Below are 20,615 nucleotides of genomic sequence, written 5' to 3' on the forward strand. Positions count from 1 at the left end.
TTGATTATCTTCTTAACGAAATGTCCCAGAGTATTGTTTGTCATCATAATTCAAAATGTTTAGTGCAGTTTATAATTTAAGAATATTTCAGTAATTTGTTATATGAGAATGTTAAGGGTTGTAAAATTAACATAGTTAAAAGAGTTTGTAGGCGCGACGGCAGCGTTGTTTGGGAGCGTAGGGTGCGCTGGGAGTGCGAGTGTGCGGCGCGGGGCTCAATGGGAGGTGCGGGGAGGCGGGGGGCGGGGAGGTTGCGGGTAGGGGGGAGGGTGGTAGCGGGTCGCGGGCGGCGAGGGCCCGCGGCGTCTCCGCCAGTCCGCACCCCGGCGGCTCCGCTGCGCCACGGTCGGCCGCACTCCGCTGGACAGCAATGCCCACGACCAGCACGTAACTCGCTCCCAGCGGCGGCGCACGGCGATGCTCGAGAACCGGCCGGCACGCGCGGCCGTCGGCGAGCGGTGCTAGGTCCACCTCGATACATGATAACTAGTAATATTAGGGAACCGATCGTGTAATAAGGATCAGTGCAGGGAGCCGCGCGAGGGAGGCGGGGCCCGTGTCGCACATGGCGCGGCGAGGCGGCGCGGCGCGCGGCGCTCGCTCGCGGCGCTGACATGGCGGCCCGGGCGCGCCGCGAGCGGCTGGCGGCGCCCGCAGCCCTGCTGCTCCTGCTGCTCCTGCTCTGGCCACCAGGTAACCGCAACTGGCGCCGCGACCACCCACTCGGGCCATTCCCACAGCAAGCCGTTGAACAAACTCTCTTCATCTGCGAATGGTGGAAACTCTGGGTTTCATCATCATCAGCCGGAAGACGTCCACTGCTGCACAAAGACCTCCCCCAAAGATTTCCACGATGATCGGTCCTGCGCTGCCCTCATCCAAGGTATTCTGGCGATCTTCGGCGGCCTACTGAAGTGGCAGTGGGCAGGGCACATAGTTCGACGGACAGATGGCCAGTAATGTCAGTAGTTGCGGCAGTAAAGTCGTCGAATGGCGACCACGTACCGGAAGACACAGTTTTGGTAAGCCCCCCGGGTATACTGCGTACTGAAAAATGGTCCATAGTAAAATTTCGTGTTGCATGCAAGTTTATCTCCTCAATTCCCACAAAGATATCGTAGTAGGACTAGTAACCACTAGTTTTATTGTAGCATTATAACTTTATTGAATTGATTTACGGAAATCCATAAATAATGTATCTATCAGCTAACAACACCCAAAACAATATAAATTTGACAACATAGTAAGTATGAAAGATGAATCCAGCAGCTAGTCGATAAAAACTTCAGGCTCTACAGCAAGCATAGTAGATTGACAGAAATTCATAATTTAGAGTAACACCGATGTTACTCACAAAAGAGACTTAACTACTTTTAAATTGTAGAAAATACACTGTTTTTATGTTAAGTAACAGGGATATTGATATGGACTGACCAAATAAAGCAACTATGTATGGATCAATGTACGAATGTACTAGGACGGCAGCGAGTAAGCAAGCCACAGAACCTGCAGTAACTACCACGATCATTCTGTCAGGAATCTCATTCGGGTCTTCTGCTCAAAAATAACCATTTTCTAGCTAGCTAGCGAGCATGCATGCTCGCCAGTGCTCTCTCACTTTAGTAGAACTATCCCTAGCACATTATGATGATAAAATAGTTCTTCATCTTCTCATTTTGGAAACATTATCTATGCAAGAAGTTCGTTTCTTTGTTCTTACAGGCTGATTCTTTTTCTTAAAACGTTATTTTGGATAAGAAACAACATAGAGAAACGCCCGAGAGAAAGACCGCAGATGCGTTGGTACGACGATATAAAAAGACTGGCGGGAACAAAGTGGTTCGAAACTGCCTTAGACCGGAAAAGATGGCATAAGCTGAAGGAGGCCTACACCTTAGAGGTTGAGAACGGCTGAAGAAGAAGAAGATGTTACTTTGCATTAAAACAGTATTTTTTAAAGATTATTCATTCCATGTGACGGCTCTTAAAATATCGTTTTCTTTTTAGGTTTTCTTATATTCACTCTCACATTATTGTTGAATTCACTTGAAGTTTTTAGGATCCGTATCTCAAAAGGAAAAAAACAGACCCTTATTAACACGCCGCGGCCCCCTTCTCGCCTCTTGCCTCGTCACGTCGCGCTTGCGATACAAGCACATCTCACCTATAAATATGTTTGTAGTTACATTTACATACCTACCTCGGCTGACAACGATTCCAAAAATAACAATAATTGTAACTACATTATATTGTCGTTATAATTTTATCTTATCTTTGTTTATTTATGATTCCTTACAACTAACAAAATGAAAAGAGTATATTAAAAATAATACAGAATAGATACGCCAATTAAAAGGAATACTATTAACAGTACAATAAGTATGTGACAAAGTAGGTTAAGACAAAAACGAAAAATACTAGAAAAACTTACAAGAAAAATTTAAATAGAAAGAAAAGAAGAAATCGTATCCATATTCAGTAACTGAAACGGTGAGTAGGTTGTGTGGTGTGAGTGAATGTGAGTAGTGTGAGTGAATGTGAGTGGTGTGAGTGAATGTGAGTGGTGTGAGTGAATGTGAGTGTTCGAATAATGTTTAAATTACGATGTGAGCCTAATAATTTATCCTGAATATACTGATGATTAACTCCTGCAATTTAAACAGTTTAATATCAGTTTTTTGAACCTCAGACGTGATAAGTTGAAAATGTCGACGGAAGAAAATTTCTTATTATATATGTCAGGAATTCGAAATAGAGGTGAATATTTAAGATACTTAGTAGAAGCAAAGGGAATGTTAAATAAAATAGTACGCCTAGTAGGCAATGTTGGTACCTGGAATAATATTTTGTTTAAGATAACTGGACAGTCAAATTTAATATGTAATATATCATAAAGGAGCAACATATCAATTACATCTCTTATATCTTCCAAAGTATCGATTTTATGATAATTACAGGCTTCTTTGTAGTCTAAAGGAATGAATTGAGATTTAAAATTCAATATTTTCATAAATATCTTTTGTATATTTTCAAGGCGGTCAGTATAACATTGATATGTAGGACCTGATAGGACTTGATATGTAGCTCCAGATAGGACTCGCGAATTCTAGGATGCTTCGCACGTAAGCATAATATAGCACTTTTAGGCACAAGATGTCATTGAAAGGTTCGCAAGTGCGAAGAATAAACCCTAGATTTTGATAAGCCTTCTGTGTTATTATTTCGATGTGGTTATTATGGGTTAGTTTGCTATCATGGATCACACCTAAATCCCTTATTTGAGTAATTTTTGGAATAATTTCGTTACTTAAAGTATAATAAAATTTTATGTTATTATGATTTCGTGAAAATGTAATAATTTGACATTTAGCAATATTAACTGTTATTTTATTTATTTTATAATATTGTGACAGTCTATTTAAGTCATCTTGTAACATAAAGCAATCGTCTATTTGTGAAATCTTTTTATAAATCTTTTTGTCGTCAGCATACAGCAAGAAGTTTGAACTAGCAAAACAATCACTGATGTCATATACATATATATTGTATAACAAAGGACCCAGGTGCGATCCCTGAGGTACACCAAAAGTCACCTCAACAAAGTCTGATCTAAAACCACCGAGGACGACGGCCTGACAGCGATTTCTTATTTACGATTCTGTCCATCTAAGAAGGTTCCCCTCTGATTCCAACTGCGTAAAGCTTCTTTAGTAGTATACTGTGGTTGACTCTATCAAAAGCTAAAAGCGACAAAAATTTGATTGACTTTTAGGTAGTCTAATCTTTTTCATTTCATCTTACTTAGGAGTACTCTAAAAATAAGTTGGTTATTAAGTTGTAGAAGAATTCGCAATTTTTTTATAATTCTAGTGCATATTAAATTATTTTGGATTTTATTTTTTATTGGGTTGTTTTGTGTTGTTTTTTTACTTTTTCGCTGCAATTAATAATGTTGAATCGGTATCTATTGGCATACAATCTTTCTAAATTTCCTCAAAAAAAGCATCTGAAGGCACGACTTCTAGATAAGCAGGTGATGTAGAGCCCTTCGAGCTTAACGCTCACATCTCAGTTTATTTCAGATTTTTTTTTCAACATGTACATACAATAGCAGTATCCTATCATTTGTCTTTCAACACTTAAAAATCATTCAAGGTTTTGATTGTTCTGGGAATAATAACGTGAAGATGATAATAACCTACAATTCACATTTTATCCAAAAAGAGAAAGAATAACTTCAATTATATGAATGATGATCTAATCATTGAAACCCAAAACCAAATCGAGGCAAATTTTATGAAACCCACCTACCTACCTACTATATTATAATTTTTTGAATTCTAGACGCAATAATTGAAGAAATAAAGAAAAAAAATATCATCACTCCTCAGCAGAATATTCTGAACGATAACGCTGATAAATATGCGACTTTGACATATTATCCTAAAGATGTTTATGGTAGAGCTGAGGTTCCTCTAAAAACGAATCGGCATTTATTTAAAGATCTGCATGTATGTCATGAATAATACCATCTTGAAAACTCCATAGAGTGAGGAGGTTTTATCTGTTAATATTTTTTGAAAATATTTATAAAGCAATATATAATGTTTTAAATTGCCTTCTATTGTCCTACCATTGAAAGTATCGATCCACTTACGGCCGTTGCCAATATACTATCTACAGATAGAGATAAATTACTACCTTCTACTGTTAGTAATTAGCTGTAAATAATCTGAAGCTGTCCCAATATAACCGAAAAGTCATTCTTATCGCCTTATATTGGGACGCGTGAATTGGAATTTCCATACAAAATTATATCGCTAGTAAGCATGTACGAGTAAGGTGAGCTACAGTCGATAAGTTTATTGGGAGTATTAAGTCAACGATAGTTACGATTTTTATCTCAAGTAGTAGATAGACTGAATATTGGGAACGGCCGTTAAAGGTTATTTTATGACTTACTTATGGAACCCATCGGTTAATGTATCTTTGCAATTATAACAAAATTACTTTATACCCGCATTATTAACAGAGTACATGTATCATTAAAGAGTTCCATTCAATATTTCCTGAAAATTCCACGTTAATAATGTGCTTTTAATTGGTGTAATTTTATTGGAGGTATCTGAAGACCGTTTATCGTATGATACCAAGAGAGAGTTGCCAGCTGTTACTCGTTCGGGTATTCGAGTGGTTTCAACAGCTTCGAGAATCTTCACGTCCTCATTTTAAAACTGGCGAATATAATTTATCGAAACAAAAATCTTCTTTTTGATATCATTTCTAACATCGCTTCGGAAACAAATGGCGCTCTGAGAGAGAAGAAGCGGTGCAAGAAACACTCCCAGCATTCTTTTTTTGCGATCTTTTCAATAAAATATACAACTGTTATTGCTATTGCTATAAAATAATCATAATCTAGTCCCAGGCTATCCGATCACGTATGTATTCGTATATAGCTGTGGAGTAGTAGGATTTACGACGGAGCCATTTTTTAATAAAACATTTAAATTTATTTATAGATAATGCCAGAATAGTGGCTGGGACTTCATTGTGAAAGTATACATTAACCTACTAGAGTTAGTTACCTTGCCTTATTTTTAGTTTTATAAAAATGAAAATCGCTATTTGGAGCAAAAAGGTGATAATTTTTGTGAACGTATATTAAATTTTCATAAATGTATTGACAGACATAATATTTATTTCTTTAAATTTTTCTTTTAGTGACTGTATAGGTACTTTTTTCACTACTACTGTAATACTTAAATTTAAATATTTTATAAATTAGTCTGAAAAATCTGAAAATTATTCAAATGGAGCTGAGAGTGGAGTCGGAGGCTTAATGAAAAGGATAAAGTCAAGCGTACAAAGTGTCATAGAGTTTGAAAAAAAGGGTTGGCATAAGTGGAAGATGCCATTCAAGTGTGTATGAATCATAGCAAGTGGAAAGCCTTCCTTCTAGAAAACAGGCGTGCATGCATCTTTATAAAGTTATGTTTATTTGTTTTGACTTTTGTCCCATTTTATCTCTTTTCTTAGAGGAACAAATCCATCGACATATTATTTTCTGTTTCTTCGCGTCTCTTAACATTTATTCAAAATTTCATATCGAAATTTAAAATCTTTTTTTTGTTAATTACGAAATTTGAAAATTTTCAATCATTGCAATACCTGACGATAATCGAAATAAAAGCTATCCTATCCCGCAAGATGGATCAAACTGCACATAGTTTTGCAAAATTTGATTAAAATCGGAGAAATTAAGGTGTTCTAACGACGAGTTACAACATGACATGAATATTTGTACATATTTGCATATAAATAATAATAAATGATGATTTCAAACACACACCCATATTACATTATTTTACAAAGTCACGGTTACAATTTAAGAATATTAATATTTATTAATTTTAATTAAAGACATTCGATATCAACTACTTATCGTTCTTTGCGCAATTAACTAATATTAAAGAATGGGACTTTTTTAGTACCCAGATAAAGAAGCAATAATTTTTTTGTAAGAACAGTGTATACGAGACCACAAGGAAGCTATACATAATCTAATAATTGCGAAGAAATTATTGATGCCGACATCTGCAAACATGCTGGACGCACTACAGTACCTAGGCAATCATCCTAGGCATCATTATAATGCACCCTATTGGTGCCAAAGGCTTTTTGTGTAAAGTTTGACCAAAATTGACAAATAGAAAAATTTTGTCCGTATGTTTTGAATAATATCTCCTTGAGTATATTTAAGGGTTAATATAGCAACAATTATTTTAAACAAGAATCTTCGTAAATTCTGTGGCAATCAGAATAAACAGGAACAAGACGGAGCAGTAGTCGCTATTGCCAAACAATCAGCCTGAGGCAAAAGACAATCTACGTGTGTGCGTCAGGATTGTAATCTGTAATTACTGGTGTACAGGCTCCGATCCGATTTCCTTTTACTTGAATTCAATAATTTCTATATTTTTCTTCTGCTACGACCCAGAACCTCTTATTCACTAGCGGCGGACTGTGTCAAGCGATTGGCTCCCTATCATGACCGAATTGGCTTCCTATTACTTGCGTCACTTTCTCAGGTCAAGTATTCGTCTTGCTCTTGTTTGTTAGTCAAGATGCTATGCAATTTGTTAGCCACAACCTGAGAGTTGAACAAAGCATACAAGATTTTATCAACGATACGTCACTCGAACGGTTGGCTCAGTTGGAAGAGCGCTCGCACGGAATGCGAGAGGTCGCGGGCTCGAGTCCTGCATCGCTCATATAATTTTTTTTTTCAATGTCAATTTCCTAATATGCAAATATTGTGGTTGAACAGGTTATCAACTGTAAACTAGATCCTGCAGATGAAGCCACAACCTGAGAGTTGAACAAAGCATACAAGATTTTATCAACGATACGTCACTCGAACGGTGGGCTCAGTTGGTAGAGCGCTCGCATGGAATGCGAGAGGTTGCGGGTTCGAATCCTGCATCGTTTAGAAAATTTTGTTTTCAAATTTTATTTGTGTAGTTAAGTTTTCATCACCTCTCCATTAGTAGCTTTACAGATCTTGTTATTCCATGATGTGGTATTTTTGTTCATGCCAGAAGTTTGGTGCGGCTACCACGAGAAACGGCTATTGCATCATCTGTTGGATCACTACAACGTGCTGGAGCGGCCTGTCGTCAACGAGAGTGACCCGCTTCAACTCTCCTTCGGCCTCACACTCATGCAAATCATTGATGTGGTATGAACTTGTAATTGTAGGTACTATAACGTATAACTGAACCGAAACTTGAAGACTATTGAGTTCCTATTCAGAGAGTCCCAAGAAATAGTAAATTATCCACTGTTGACTTGAAAGAAAATTGGATGATCATTGGATGATGTGTCCAATATACTATTAATTTTCTAGTAAAATGTAATAACTTTTTTTTAAAAGAAAGAAGAGACAAGCAAGTGTCGGATAATCGTTGACTAGAGCCGAAACAACCTTGTGTCGTCTATCGAATCCTATCTTGAGTCGCGGAATGGGGTAGAATGAATCTTGTCCAATTTAACCCCCAGAAGACTCAAGTTTGCGCATTTACAACTATCATAATCCCTATTGTCCTATCACCACCCTTCGAGAACACTTCCCTTAATGCTTCGCCCAGTATCGGAATAATGGTTGCGAAATTTTGCGCGATTGCCAGTTTCATGGTCATCTGGAAGGCAAAGCCAAATCTGCTTCTAAGAAGTTTCTTCCCAGCTGGGCGTCATAAATGGAGCACGGCAATACTTCAAGCCAACCTACATTCTAGCGTCTACAAAGCGCAGGTCCAATCACATATGGAGTATACCTGTCATCTCTGGTCTGGCGCACCCCAGTATCAACTCGGGCCATTTGACCGCGTGCAACGCAGAGCTCCTCGAGTTATCGTGGACCACTGGGTCACTCGGGAGCAACTCTGTGAACGGCTTGATTACTTGGTGTTGCGTAGAGACGTCGCTTTATTGTGTGGCTTCTACCGCATTTATCACGGAGAGTGTTCTGAAGAGCTTTTTGTCATGTTTGATTTGATTTATATTCCTGCCGCGGAATTCAACCTTGGCACGACACGCCATAAATTAGGATATCATCCCCACCATCTGCATGTGTGTTCTCCACCACAGTGCGGTTTTAAAGGAACTATTTTCCACGTACAACCAAGCTGTGGAATGAGTTTCCTTGGGGGTGTTTCCTGGACGATACGTCATGGGTACCCTCAAATAAAAATCGCAGACACCTTTCTAAAAGGCCGGCAATGCTCCTGTGATTCCTCTGATGTTTAACAAGAAAATATGGGCTTCGTTGATCACTTAACACAGGTGACCCGTACGCTCGTTTGTCATCCTCTTCCATAAAAAAAGTAAGTTGTTCACCTGGTACTGAGTGATGCCCTGCGCCTTCACCACAGCGCCCTCAAACTGAAACATGATAATGCTGCAAGCATTTTTGTGTTTCTGTCAATTCATTACTGCTTGACGCCAGAAAATAACGTCATTATGACGAATTAGGTGGTAGGCTGGCGTCCTGTATTGATTTCTTCGCGAAAAACGTGATAAGTAGAATATTTCCCTCAGGAATGAAGCTTGTCTTAGAATCTTATACTCTTTCTCAGCCACTCAGGACTCTACGTAACTCTCTTTGCTCTTATTTGGATAGGCTCCGGATCCAACATGACGCCCATGACGTAATAATAGTAGATTGTTAACCGAGGGTCGAAAGAATCAATTCCCGAGGTATTTAGACGCCCGAGCTCAGCAAGAGCGGCTATAGTCTGACTAGGAATTGATTCTATTACCCGTGTTAAACACTCTACTTTTCATTTCGAATATAAAAAAAAATAAAACTAGTTGTTTATCTTAACTATTTATTGATAATACATAATAATATTAGTAGTACCTATTTAAAATTAATTGTCAAATTAGGACAATTTAAATTTTAAATATGGAACTCACCGCGTAATTGTTGCGGCTTATTCCGCTCAAAGAAGTTGGCGCTAAGTTCACACTGCCTGTTTAGAAAGTCACATAGCCGCAGTATTTTTTTTAATTAGTTTTTTTTTTTACATAAAACTCTTCCGAGCTGACAACAGTTGTATTTTTTTAAATGCATTCCGGCCCTTCTTAGGTGGGAAGTAATTTATATGAGTTTTTCCCTCTCTCTTTTCCACCCAATAATCAGATCAAAACAACATTACTTTCCGAGTATGAGAAATGAAAAATTCTTTACAGTGGATAATCTACTATCTTTGTTATCTGACCAACAAATTATTTTCTGTATAGGTGAATATAAAAATATCTATAGTAAGAGTAACAAGTTTGGCCGTGATAACTTACAGGATCTGTGAGCTCATCAGTACTCTAACACCCATGTATATAATATGAAAAAGTTCTGATGATTTACTAGTTGTAGAAGTATCAAGTTTCCTTTCTATTCGCTTTTCTATTGATATATTCAGTTGTTTACCGCACCATAGCTACGAGTGAGAGGCTCCTTTGCACAGGATGCCGGCTAGATTATGGGTACCACAACGACGCTTATTTCTGCCGTGAAGCAGCAATTAATGTGTTTCGATCTGAATAGCTCCGTAGCTAGTGAAATTACTGGGCAAAATTAACATCTTATGTCTCAACGAGACGAGCGCAATTGTGGTGCCGATCAGAATTTTTCGGATTTTCAATTTTCAAAATTTCAGAATCCTGAGTACTACCCTGTAATGAGCAGAGCATACCAATTACCATCAGATTAACGTCGTGCTCGTCTCGTCCCTCACTGTTATAAATAAAAAGCATGTTTATGTTATTGTTTCATGGGATATAAACAATGAAATGGAAGAATTTTACGTAATTTTTCATGTTAGAGATGGATAAACGATCATTAAGGTGATCCGTCACCTGATGGCAAGTGATCACTGCGGCCCATAACACCAGAGGAACCACAGGAGCGTTGCCGACCTTATGATACATCGTTTAAACGTTTATGTAAATTCGTTCGGTTCAGTTCGGTACGTGGTACGGTTTTACCTGTTGCGTCACCCACGCTGTCCTAATTCCTTAAGAAATGAATACAAAGGATTAAGAAAATAAAAGTGTGTGTTATATTCAATGCTATGGAATGTGGCCGGTACATTTTAATTACTAACAAACCTTGTGCCCAGTCATCCGCGTCGTAAAACGTTGCAACCTGCGGCCGTCCCGCGCCCCCCCCCCCCCCCCCCCCCCACCCTCACGAGTCAGAGGGGTATGCTAATAGCCTCCAAGTTATGGAATGCAGATTATTTCTAACAAATATTTATTTTCTCCCTTTTTGCAGGATGAAAAGAACCAACTGTTAATAACAAATATATGGTTGAAACTTGTAAGTATTTTCAAATATATCACAATTATTATTGATTTACTTTAATTTAATAGATAATTGTTATTATGTATACCTATTTAATAGGATCGTAATAAAGTGAGGCTTGTCCATTAAATATTTTTTTTAAATAGTACTTGTCGTGTGTTCTTCAAACTATAAAGAAAATAAAAAGGCTTATAATTGTCAGTATGTAATTTTTGTCAGTTTGTCCGTTTTTCTGTAAATGTCTGTCTGGGCGAAACGCAAAATAAGAATACATTTTACATATAGTCTAAATTTGAATGAATGAGAAGTCAATTTATTAAGTGGACAATATTAATTATCGCTCTAGAAACTCTAGATACAGGCATAATATTTTAGCTGCATTAATAGCGTCCACGCGGACGATGTCGCGGGCAACAGCTAGTATACAATTATAATATATATAATAATATTCAATTATTAAGTAGCTTTGTATAAATGCATTGCTTTGGACGAATCTCGTTAGCCTCTCATATTAATATTATAAATAACATTCAGGAATGGAATGATATGAATTTGAGGTGGAACACTTCAGATTTCGGCGGTGTCAAGGACTTAAGAGTACCACCACACAGGTTATGGAAACCTGATGTCCTTATGTACAATAGGTAAGTAATATTAAACATCTAGTACCCACCTAGAATGTTCACGCATTAGGCCGTGTTCACATACGAAAAACAATGGCTCACTGCTCGTTTGAAGTGTTAAAAAAATGGTGTGCTAAAAACATTAAATGTTTATGAAACAATTGATTTTGTGTCACCTATTGGTATATATTTTTTCATAATGTACATAATTTTTGCCTAACAGAATTACCGCGTCTTGAATATTATTAGAAGTAGGTTCACTTAATTGAGCTTCACTCAACTTTAATGAATCAATATCTAAAAGTGGCACACAATTATAAAGGCATTTGCTGGTTGCTAATTACTTAGCTTGTCGCCAACAATTTTAGAGTACAATAGTATTTAATATTATAAAAACAATATGCAAACGATCAAACATTGTAATAAAAATCACACATTCTCCTTCGGTCGTTAGATCAAATTAGCGTCGTTTGTTATATATTTTTTTTTTTTTTATGGAATAGGAGGACAAACGACCGTACGGGTCACCTGGTGTTAAGTGATCACCGCCGCCCACATTCTCTTGCAACACCAGAGGAATCACAAGAGCGTTGCCGGCCTTTAAGGAAGGTGTACGCATATGTAATGTGTACTTATATATGGACCGGGCTTTAGCGGACGAAGATTTTCCCTCCCCGATTCCCTTTTAGGACTTCGTAAGATACATCATCTGTTCAAAAATTTAATAAAACAAAGGTAAAAACTTAAGGTCCTATCAGACACAATGCGGTCGTTGTTTCCGCGTTCTTAACCTAAAGCGTGCAGTTGCTTCCAAGCCCGGAGCCGACCGCGTTCAATATATCTGCTTTGTATGTATATAACATACATCAATAAACTCCGTTTGTCTTTTTTTTTTATTTTTTTTTAAATTAAATAAGTTTTACACTTTTAACTTATTAATATATCTTGCCAAACTTTAACAGTTTGTTGGCATGTTAATGCGCTTAAAAAACATTTAATTATGTGTACATACTTAACTACTACTTACTTTAAACTAAACTATTAGGACTTACAACTAAACATTATTAGAATTATTAATATTAGACAAAAGAAAAGATTTACCAAATCTATATACTAAATTAGCATATAGCATTGTTGAATAAAATTGAACAACATTCAGTGAGAGTTATTCAATGCCATTCAACAGCGCATTTTTCATCTTAAATTTAACTGCATTTTAGTTTGAGAACACTCCTCAGCCACGCTATCTCGTTGTATATGACTGGCACCACATATTCATTCAATCTTTTGCCGTAGTAATTTTTAATCTTTGGAACCATTAACTTTCCCTCCCAAACGCGTCTGGCATAGCACCTTTAATTATCATACGCGGTACGAGTAACTTCGTACATCACCAAATTCTGATAATTTTTAATACGATTCGTGTGAGTTAACATAATTAATTTTAATTTCACCAATAGTGCCGACGAAGGGTTTGACAGCACATATCCAACCAACGTAGTTGTACGAAACAATGGTTCTTGCCTGTACGTGCCTCCTGGTATATTTAAGAGTACTTGCAAAATTGACATCACGTGGTTCCCTTTTGATGATCAACGGTGTGAGATGAAATTCGGAAGCTGGACTTACGATGGATACCAAGTAAGTACAAATGATTCGCAATCGCATTTTTTAGAGATCATACTATGGTAAACTTCTTTAACTAAATCATTTTTGGGCCCTTTTATTTAAATATCTTTACTAGATATATTTAAAAATATTTTTGTTAATTATTTAAACTCGTGCGATTACTGAATTTTAACATTAATTAACCAACGCACACGTTGCATCCGTCAATCTTAACCCGTAAAAAAATAATTTAAATGTGTGAAATGTCATCGCGGGAATCAGAACAATTTTTTTTATCTATTTTCAAAAATATTTGTATTTTAAATACTACTTAGAAATTGCCAACTTTTCAAAGTTTTGTAAGCATTGTTAATTCGGTTTTTTATTGTAGCTTGATCTTCAATTACAAGATGAAGGTGGAGGCGACATCAGCAGTTTCGTTACAAACGGTGAATGGGAATTAATAGGTAAGCCTTAATAACAATTACATGTTTGTTAAATGACGTCATTTAAGGCGCGCAAGTCAAAAATAGGATCTCATTAGGGGAGGGCGTGCAGGTCTCAGATCACACCCAACGTACAATTTGCGTTGAGTGAGTGAGACTATAATAGTAAATAAAACTATTGAACGGCTTTATCGACTGTTTCGAACTGCTAAATAAATTTCGTCTAAGAGTACCAGTAAGAATTCCATGTAAGCCTATTACTCCACTTTGTCCTCCACTTCGACGAACGATCCTAGGTACCAATTCCCCAGTCCCTCGATTATGTAAAATTTTAAATTCTTATAGCATTGCTGATATTGATACATTTGCTGATTCCTTACCGCAAGACCATTTGCAGCATCATTGGTAATCTTTAATAAGGTTATAATTGGAAAATTGATGTAATTGTGTAAAACTCATTTATTAATTTTTAAAAAAAATATTTTATTTGTAACTTATTTTATATAATACCTAAAATTAATTACTTCTGTGTATGCTGTGTTTATTTGTAAGTAATCACTACATTGAGTTCCTAGTTTTTAGTTCTACTTTTCTATATTTGTGTGTATTATTGTAAGTGATTGTAAATAAACCTAATAAATAAATAAATAGTGTGCCGTACGGCACCCAATCCCCTCGCCAAGTTCTGGCCCTTATTTTGATTAAGATAGTTTAAATTGCATGGTCTTATAGCATGTTTAAATAGGTTTCAGATACATTCACGTAAATCATCATAATTATAAGCAATCTATTTATACACGTAAAATAATACGCATTGACAGAACGCTGCGCGCGCGCCTAAATGACGACTATCTGAGGCATACCGCCCGCGTTCAGAGTTTCTCGGAACGGAAAGGCTATTTTGCGACGTTTCACCACCATCATGTTGATGTCTGGCATTCTACAATCGGGCGATTCGCAAGATACTTCTTGCCTTGCTCCATCACTCCATGTAATCTTCAGCTGGCTACACAGTATTTTGAAACCACCATGGCTACGTGTTTGAGTAAAACACTTCAAATCAGCATCTATAAACTGACCTCTGGTAAATCAGATGTACGGTGGTTCGCACTTCCCTTCATGTGCATTTAACCATGTGTATCTGTAATATTAAAATAATTTCTGCCTCATACATCTTTATGCGGTGTGGTGTCGAGACCCGTGGGGCCCATAGGCGCGGAGAATGTACAAAGTACTATCTTCGCACCTCAATAAAACTACTGTAAACCCAAGCGCTGGCAGCTATTTCAATCAACGGATCAGTCTAGCTATCCAACGTGAAAATGCTGCCAGTATTCTTGGTACACTTCTCCGTAATGATAGTTTTAAATTGTATGTAATCATAGTATTGTTTTCTTTGAATGAATTACAGCATTCATATTTGCAAATATGTATAATATGCAACACCTGTCCATTAGTTTTGCCATGCCGTGGAAACAAAAATATCAAATAAGTACTGAAGTTTTGTTAGTTATTTAATAATAAGAATAAATAATTAAAGGGTTTATTTGGTTCAAATACAAAAATCTTATTACTAATAACAATATTATGGACATTACAGAACCAAAATGGTGACTAGTCAGCATTATGTTGGGAATTTTACTTCTCAACGCTGGTATTCTCTAGACACCGAGACACAGACTTCGAGAATTAAATATTTATAATTAAATCTGCTAAATAGAAATTAAATCTGTTAGTAACTAATACACTTTTCAATTTAAGGAAAATAATAATAACATAACATTTAATCATAATATCATAACATCGGTAAGTAATAGGCAAAATTTTTCTTATATATATTTAAGAGAGCATACAATCTAAAGTATTTGTTGGTCCTCAGGTGTGCCCGGTAAACGTAATGAGATCTATTACAACTGCTGCCCTGAACCTTATATAGACATCACGTTTGCAGTAGTGATCCGACGGAAGACGCTGTATTACTTCTTCAACCTAATAGTTCCATGCGTGTTGATAGCCTCCATGGCTCTACTTGGTTTCACTCTACCTCCAGATTCTGGAGAAAAACTATCATTAGGTGAGTCCTGGCAAATAACGAGGTAAAAACATCAGGTACTTGATGGTATTTCCTTCATATTCATTGAAAAGGTGAAAGCGTGTAATCGGAGTCATTATCAGCAACCATGTGACCTTGGGAAATATATATGCAGTTATAAATTTTTCTGAAGGCCTTTTTGAAGCTCATTCACTATCTCCTAATGTTTTTAGCTAGCCTTAAAATGTAGTCATAGGAAAAACATTTTGTGCACAAAATTCAAGTTTATCATTTTATACTATCAGTGATAGAAAAGTCGTAAATACAATGATACGTTAAATACCTAAATTATGGATAAATATCATTATTTATCCATAATTTAGGTATTTAACGAGCACTTGTATTTGTCAAAAATTTTAAGCAAATTTAAATCTAATGTCAATTAAGAGATACATGCGTTAAAGAAGGCACAATGTTTTTTCCTTATTTGAACAATAAAACTCGTCTGCAAGTCGTTTTAAGGAAAGTTCCAATTAATAGTTTCATAGGTCGTTAATACCTTTTACTTTGCTTAGAATTTCATTACACACTCAATAGCCCAGTAATTTATTATCTCTGAACAACTTAGAGTGAACGGTACAAATGTTGCAGGTGTTACAATTCTACTATCACTCACGGTATTCTTGAACATGGTCGCGGAGACAATGCCCGCGACGTCGGATGCGGTGCCGCTGCTGGGCACGTATTTCAACTGCATCATGTTCATGGTGGCATCTTCAGTCGTCTCTACAATACTTATTTTGAACTACCACCATCGGCACGCCGACACACACGAAATGAGCGACTGGGTATGTCCTACAATGTTCATACAATTATCTTATGTATCGGAATCTCGGAAACGGCTCCAACGATTTTCATAAAATTTTGTATACAGGGGATTTCGGGGGCGAGGTTTCAATTTAAAAAAATGTAGTTTTATCCGTGTTTTAATGAGAAACAGCTACAATAACATTAGATTACAGCTCAGATGGGAAATTGGGTTATCCGTAATGGAGAAAACCCCGGTTCGAATCCAGATGTCCTATTAGGTTTATTTTTGTTCAAAGTAAAAGAACGAGAGATCTATCTAGTGTTGCAGTAAAAATATATTTCTGTGTTATTACATCGCCTGTGATAAATAATTAAGTTCATTGTTTAAGAAATATAATATGAATTTTTACCTTGTTTGACAAGTTATATATGTAGTGTTATTAACTGCTGTTCCAGTGCTTTAAGTAAAAATAATTCACAACAATAGGTAACATACTCTACTATTTCGAAAAAACTTACATTAGATTTAAGCCTACTCGAATAAAGATTTTTTAAGTATTAGTTTTGTGTTTGAGTTAATTTATGTTAATAACCAGTGGGTGGCTCCTTTGCGCAGGATGCCGGCTAGATTATGGGTACCACAACGGCACCTATTTCTACCGTGAAGCAGTAATGTGTAAGCATTACTGTGTTTCTGTCTGAATGGCGCCGCAGCTTATGCAATTACTGGGCAAATCAAACTTAACATCTTATGTCTCAAGATAAGGAGCGCAGTTGTAGTGCCGCTCAGAATTTTTGGGTCTTTCAAGAATCCTGATTGGCACTGCATTGTAATATCAATTACCACCAGCTGAACGTTCTGCTCGTCTCGTCTGTTATTTTAATAAAAAAACTTGTCAACAGATTCGCTGCGTGTTTCTGTACTGGCTGCCGTGGATTCTGCGCATGTCCCGGCCAGGCTCCGCCACGACGCCGCCTCCTGCGCGTGCGCCTCCTCCGCCGGACCTGGAGCTTCGAGAACGTTCCTCGAAGTCTCTGTTAGCCAACGTGCTCGACATCGATGACGACTTCCGACACGCGCACGCGCAGCAGCCGCCCTGCTGCCGATACTACAGGTCCCTCGACGATCTACACGAACACTACTCGCCGTAAATAGCGGTTACAATATTAAACCCCCGCCTCGAACATTCCGCAGTACCCGGCCCTAACAGCTAACCAGCATCGTGTTTGTTCTCATTACCAATCATTGTATCACTGGGTCTTGCGAGTCATCTGTCAGCATATGTCCCGTAGAACCCTACGTTCCTCGGACCAACCAGTTCTTTTTATTCCATTAAATTAATATATGTTGTGGCGTTTACATATTTATCATTTGTTGTAGAAGTGGAGAAGAAAACGGCGCGGGTCTCGCTACACACAGCTGTTTTGGTGTTGATTACGAGCTCTCACTCATACTAAAAGAGATTCGAGTCATCACCGACCAGGTATTCAAATATTGTTATGCATGTAAAATGTTTGCAGGTGTGTTTATAGCACATATAACATGGAAACGTTTTACTGTCGCAGATGCGCAAAGACGACGAAGATGCGGACATCTCGCGCGACTGGAAGTTTGCCGCCATGGTCGTGGACAGACTGTGCCTTATTATCTTTACCCTGTTCACCATCATCGCCACGCTAGCCGTGCTGCTGTCGGCTCCGCACATCATGGTGTCGTAGCGCCCCGCCCGCCTGCGCCTGCGCATGCGTAACGTTCTGTGATACCGCGAATATTTGTTAAGTTGTGATGTGCGACCGCGAGCGGCGACGCCGCGGCGCTGGAGTTGCCGCCGCCTGCCTCGCCGCTCGCGCCCTAGACCTAAGGAACCGCTGACTGCCATCCCTACGCGTTAAATTATAATGCTGCCTATTCATCTTCTTTTTCTCCAACCTCTCACTTATATCTTTCAATGGCTTTAGCCATTCTTTACTTTCAGCATAACGTGTATACTGCTCTCTCATGTTGATTGACGTAATTTGATTTTAACATTTCCTTCAGTTTAGTATGAGAGGCTGTTGATTATGACTGAATTATTATGTGGCAGTAAACATGTTGTCTGTCGACGAGCGTGAGAATCAGGCTTTTAGAGAACCTCGCTAGACTAGATGCCATAACAGATGATCACAAATTATTGTAACTGTGATCGAAACCAAAAAAGTGTAGCACAAAAATGTCTTCCTTCATACCTTTATACAATCTGTCACGTTGAAATTTATTATATCGTTATTAGAACTTTCTTGTTTATGTACAGTTTAGTGATGGGGCGAAAATCAGACCCTTTTTGTTTCTTATTCGATTCCGTGAATCGTCGTTATTGTCCCTAACTTTATTTATGGACATTTTCGTGTCATTAGCTAGTATAGAACTTTACAAACAATGTTGTTTCAATTGGTACAGGTTGTGATATGCCTCGTTGAGAACGAGACGATATTGTTATTAATAATAAAATATCCAAAGCTATAGCTTAATAAGACGCTCGTTAAAATTGTAGTTTATAAAGTGATTATTTTATTAAAGCCGTACTCGGTCTTTCGAAACAATGTTATACAATACATGATGATATCACGTTTGTACGTACAATAATTTTTTCGATACAATCGTAAAGTTAACCTTTTGAAATTGATTGATCATACAGGAACGTTATTAATTTCAGTTTCATGACATCGAATCCAAATCTGTATTACCTTGCGTTAACACTCACCTCATCGTACTGCAAAACATGTTTCTGATTTAGATCACATCCTGCGAATTCGGGATCTATAAAGGTGCAGGCCTGTTACTGGTTATATAAGCCAACAACGGAGAGACACATTGTTATAATCAAGTTTTGTTATCCATTCAAACTCATGTATCATCCATTCGTTCTTCATGTTATGTCAAGTTTATAGAAAACGTAGTCTTCTTAAAAGGAAAACGTTAAATAGATTTAAGAGTTACTGCGATGACACAAACTAGAGAGATTTATTGTATCCTCGCAGAACTCCCTCCATGTTTTCCTGGTTCGAAGCGCATTATGTTTGCTGCATTCATACACGCTCCTTTGGAAGTTGCGGAGCGGTTATGATTGTTCGCCAATGTTTTCTGTCATCTGTTTATTTATCGTCATTCTTACCGACGGTCATCACAGTTGTGTGACTGTTAGGAAGTCCGCGCATCGTCTGGTCTGAGTTGCGACGGGACTGTGAATCTGTTGAATGGCCGACTAAAGCGCGGCCAACTCCATCTTAGAGGACGCCGTTTGTCCTCAGACTTGTTCAATTGTTAGGGTTAATACTCTGAATTGCACTTTGTTTATTAAATATAAACCAAAGAAAATATGCGTGTGTTTTATTTAATTTCTAATGGCAATACGAAACCTTTTTCGGTTATATGTTTGAAATTTTGGTGTGTTTAGCCCTGACCTAAATATCCCTGGAAGCATGGGAGCATGCTGAGTAGCTGAAGACAATCGATGAAGTCCCGAGGGATAACAGCACATGCGCGGAGAGTCCCTTTATGTGAATAACAAGATTATTATGTAACTTGAGGCTACAACCCGACCAGCTTACACCGGCTGGTTTTGTGTACATTATTGAGATTCTTCTACTTTTGGTATTTAAATGACTTGAGTATAGAATAATGAAGGAATTAAGATTTACTTGACCAATTAGTAACTGCATCGGTCACTACATTGTATTTAAATATGCGAATAACGCATCATTTTAAACAGCTACTTCTTATTCAAATAAATCGATGGGGATCACCTGATTGTAGTGCGTACCTGGCACTAACATTGACACGGCACGAATTGATAAGACTGCCGATGGTAGGACTCGCATAATATGAGGGCTCATCTGATGGTAGAATTTTCTAATTTCTGGAAGCACTTTCACCTCTTACGTAACTATTACACGTTATTGTGAGTTGGATATTCATAACATATTTTTTGTATATATTTTAGAGTTTTTTGCGCCGCTTCTGCTCTCTCAGAGCGCCATTTGTTTCCGAAGCGGTAGTTGTAAAGGAATCAATTTTGAGAAAATAAATACCATTTTTTTTCTTACAATACACATTATAACATTTCATGAGGCCTTTATCTTTAGGTATTTTAATATATTTTATATTTGCTGTATTAGCGGCAATAGAAGTAGGTACTCACTTTGTGATTTTTTTATACCCAACAACGCATAACCACCTAACTGCGTAAAAATTA

General features: G+C 37.5%; 1 protein-coding gene across 2 annotated transcripts; it reads left to right on the forward strand.

Annotated features, from left to right (window-relative positions):
* Nucleotides 1-328: 328 nt before the first annotated feature.
* LOC126966394 (neuronal acetylcholine receptor subunit alpha-7) lies at nt 329-19,740 on the forward strand. Of its 2 annotated transcripts, none has more exons than XM_050810395.1 (11): nt 329-693; nt 7,602-7,741; nt 10,835-10,879; nt 11,399-11,508; nt 12,948-13,128; nt 13,487-13,562; nt 15,421-15,615; nt 16,225-16,421; nt 17,287-17,531; nt 17,765-17,867; nt 17,950-19,740. In XM_050810395.1, the coding sequence occupies exons 1-11, from the start codon at nt 615-617 to the stop codon at nt 18,100-18,102; spliced, it is 1,524 nt and encodes a 507-aa protein (XP_050666352.1). In that variant the 5' UTR covers nt 329-614; the 3' UTR covers nt 18,103-19,740. The 2 variants fall into 2 exon arrangements, with proteins under 2 accessions (XP_050666352.1, XP_050666353.1); XM_050810396.1 differs by having other exon boundaries at nt 17,287-17,498.
* The last annotated feature ends 875 nt before the right edge of the window (nt 19,741-20,615 follow it).

This window comes from Leptidea sinapis, chromosome 10 (assembly GCF_905404315.1).
Source record: "Leptidea sinapis chromosome 10, ilLepSina1.1, whole genome shotgun sequence".
NCBI lineage: Eukaryota > Metazoa > Arthropoda > Insecta > Lepidoptera > Pieridae > Leptidea > Leptidea sinapis.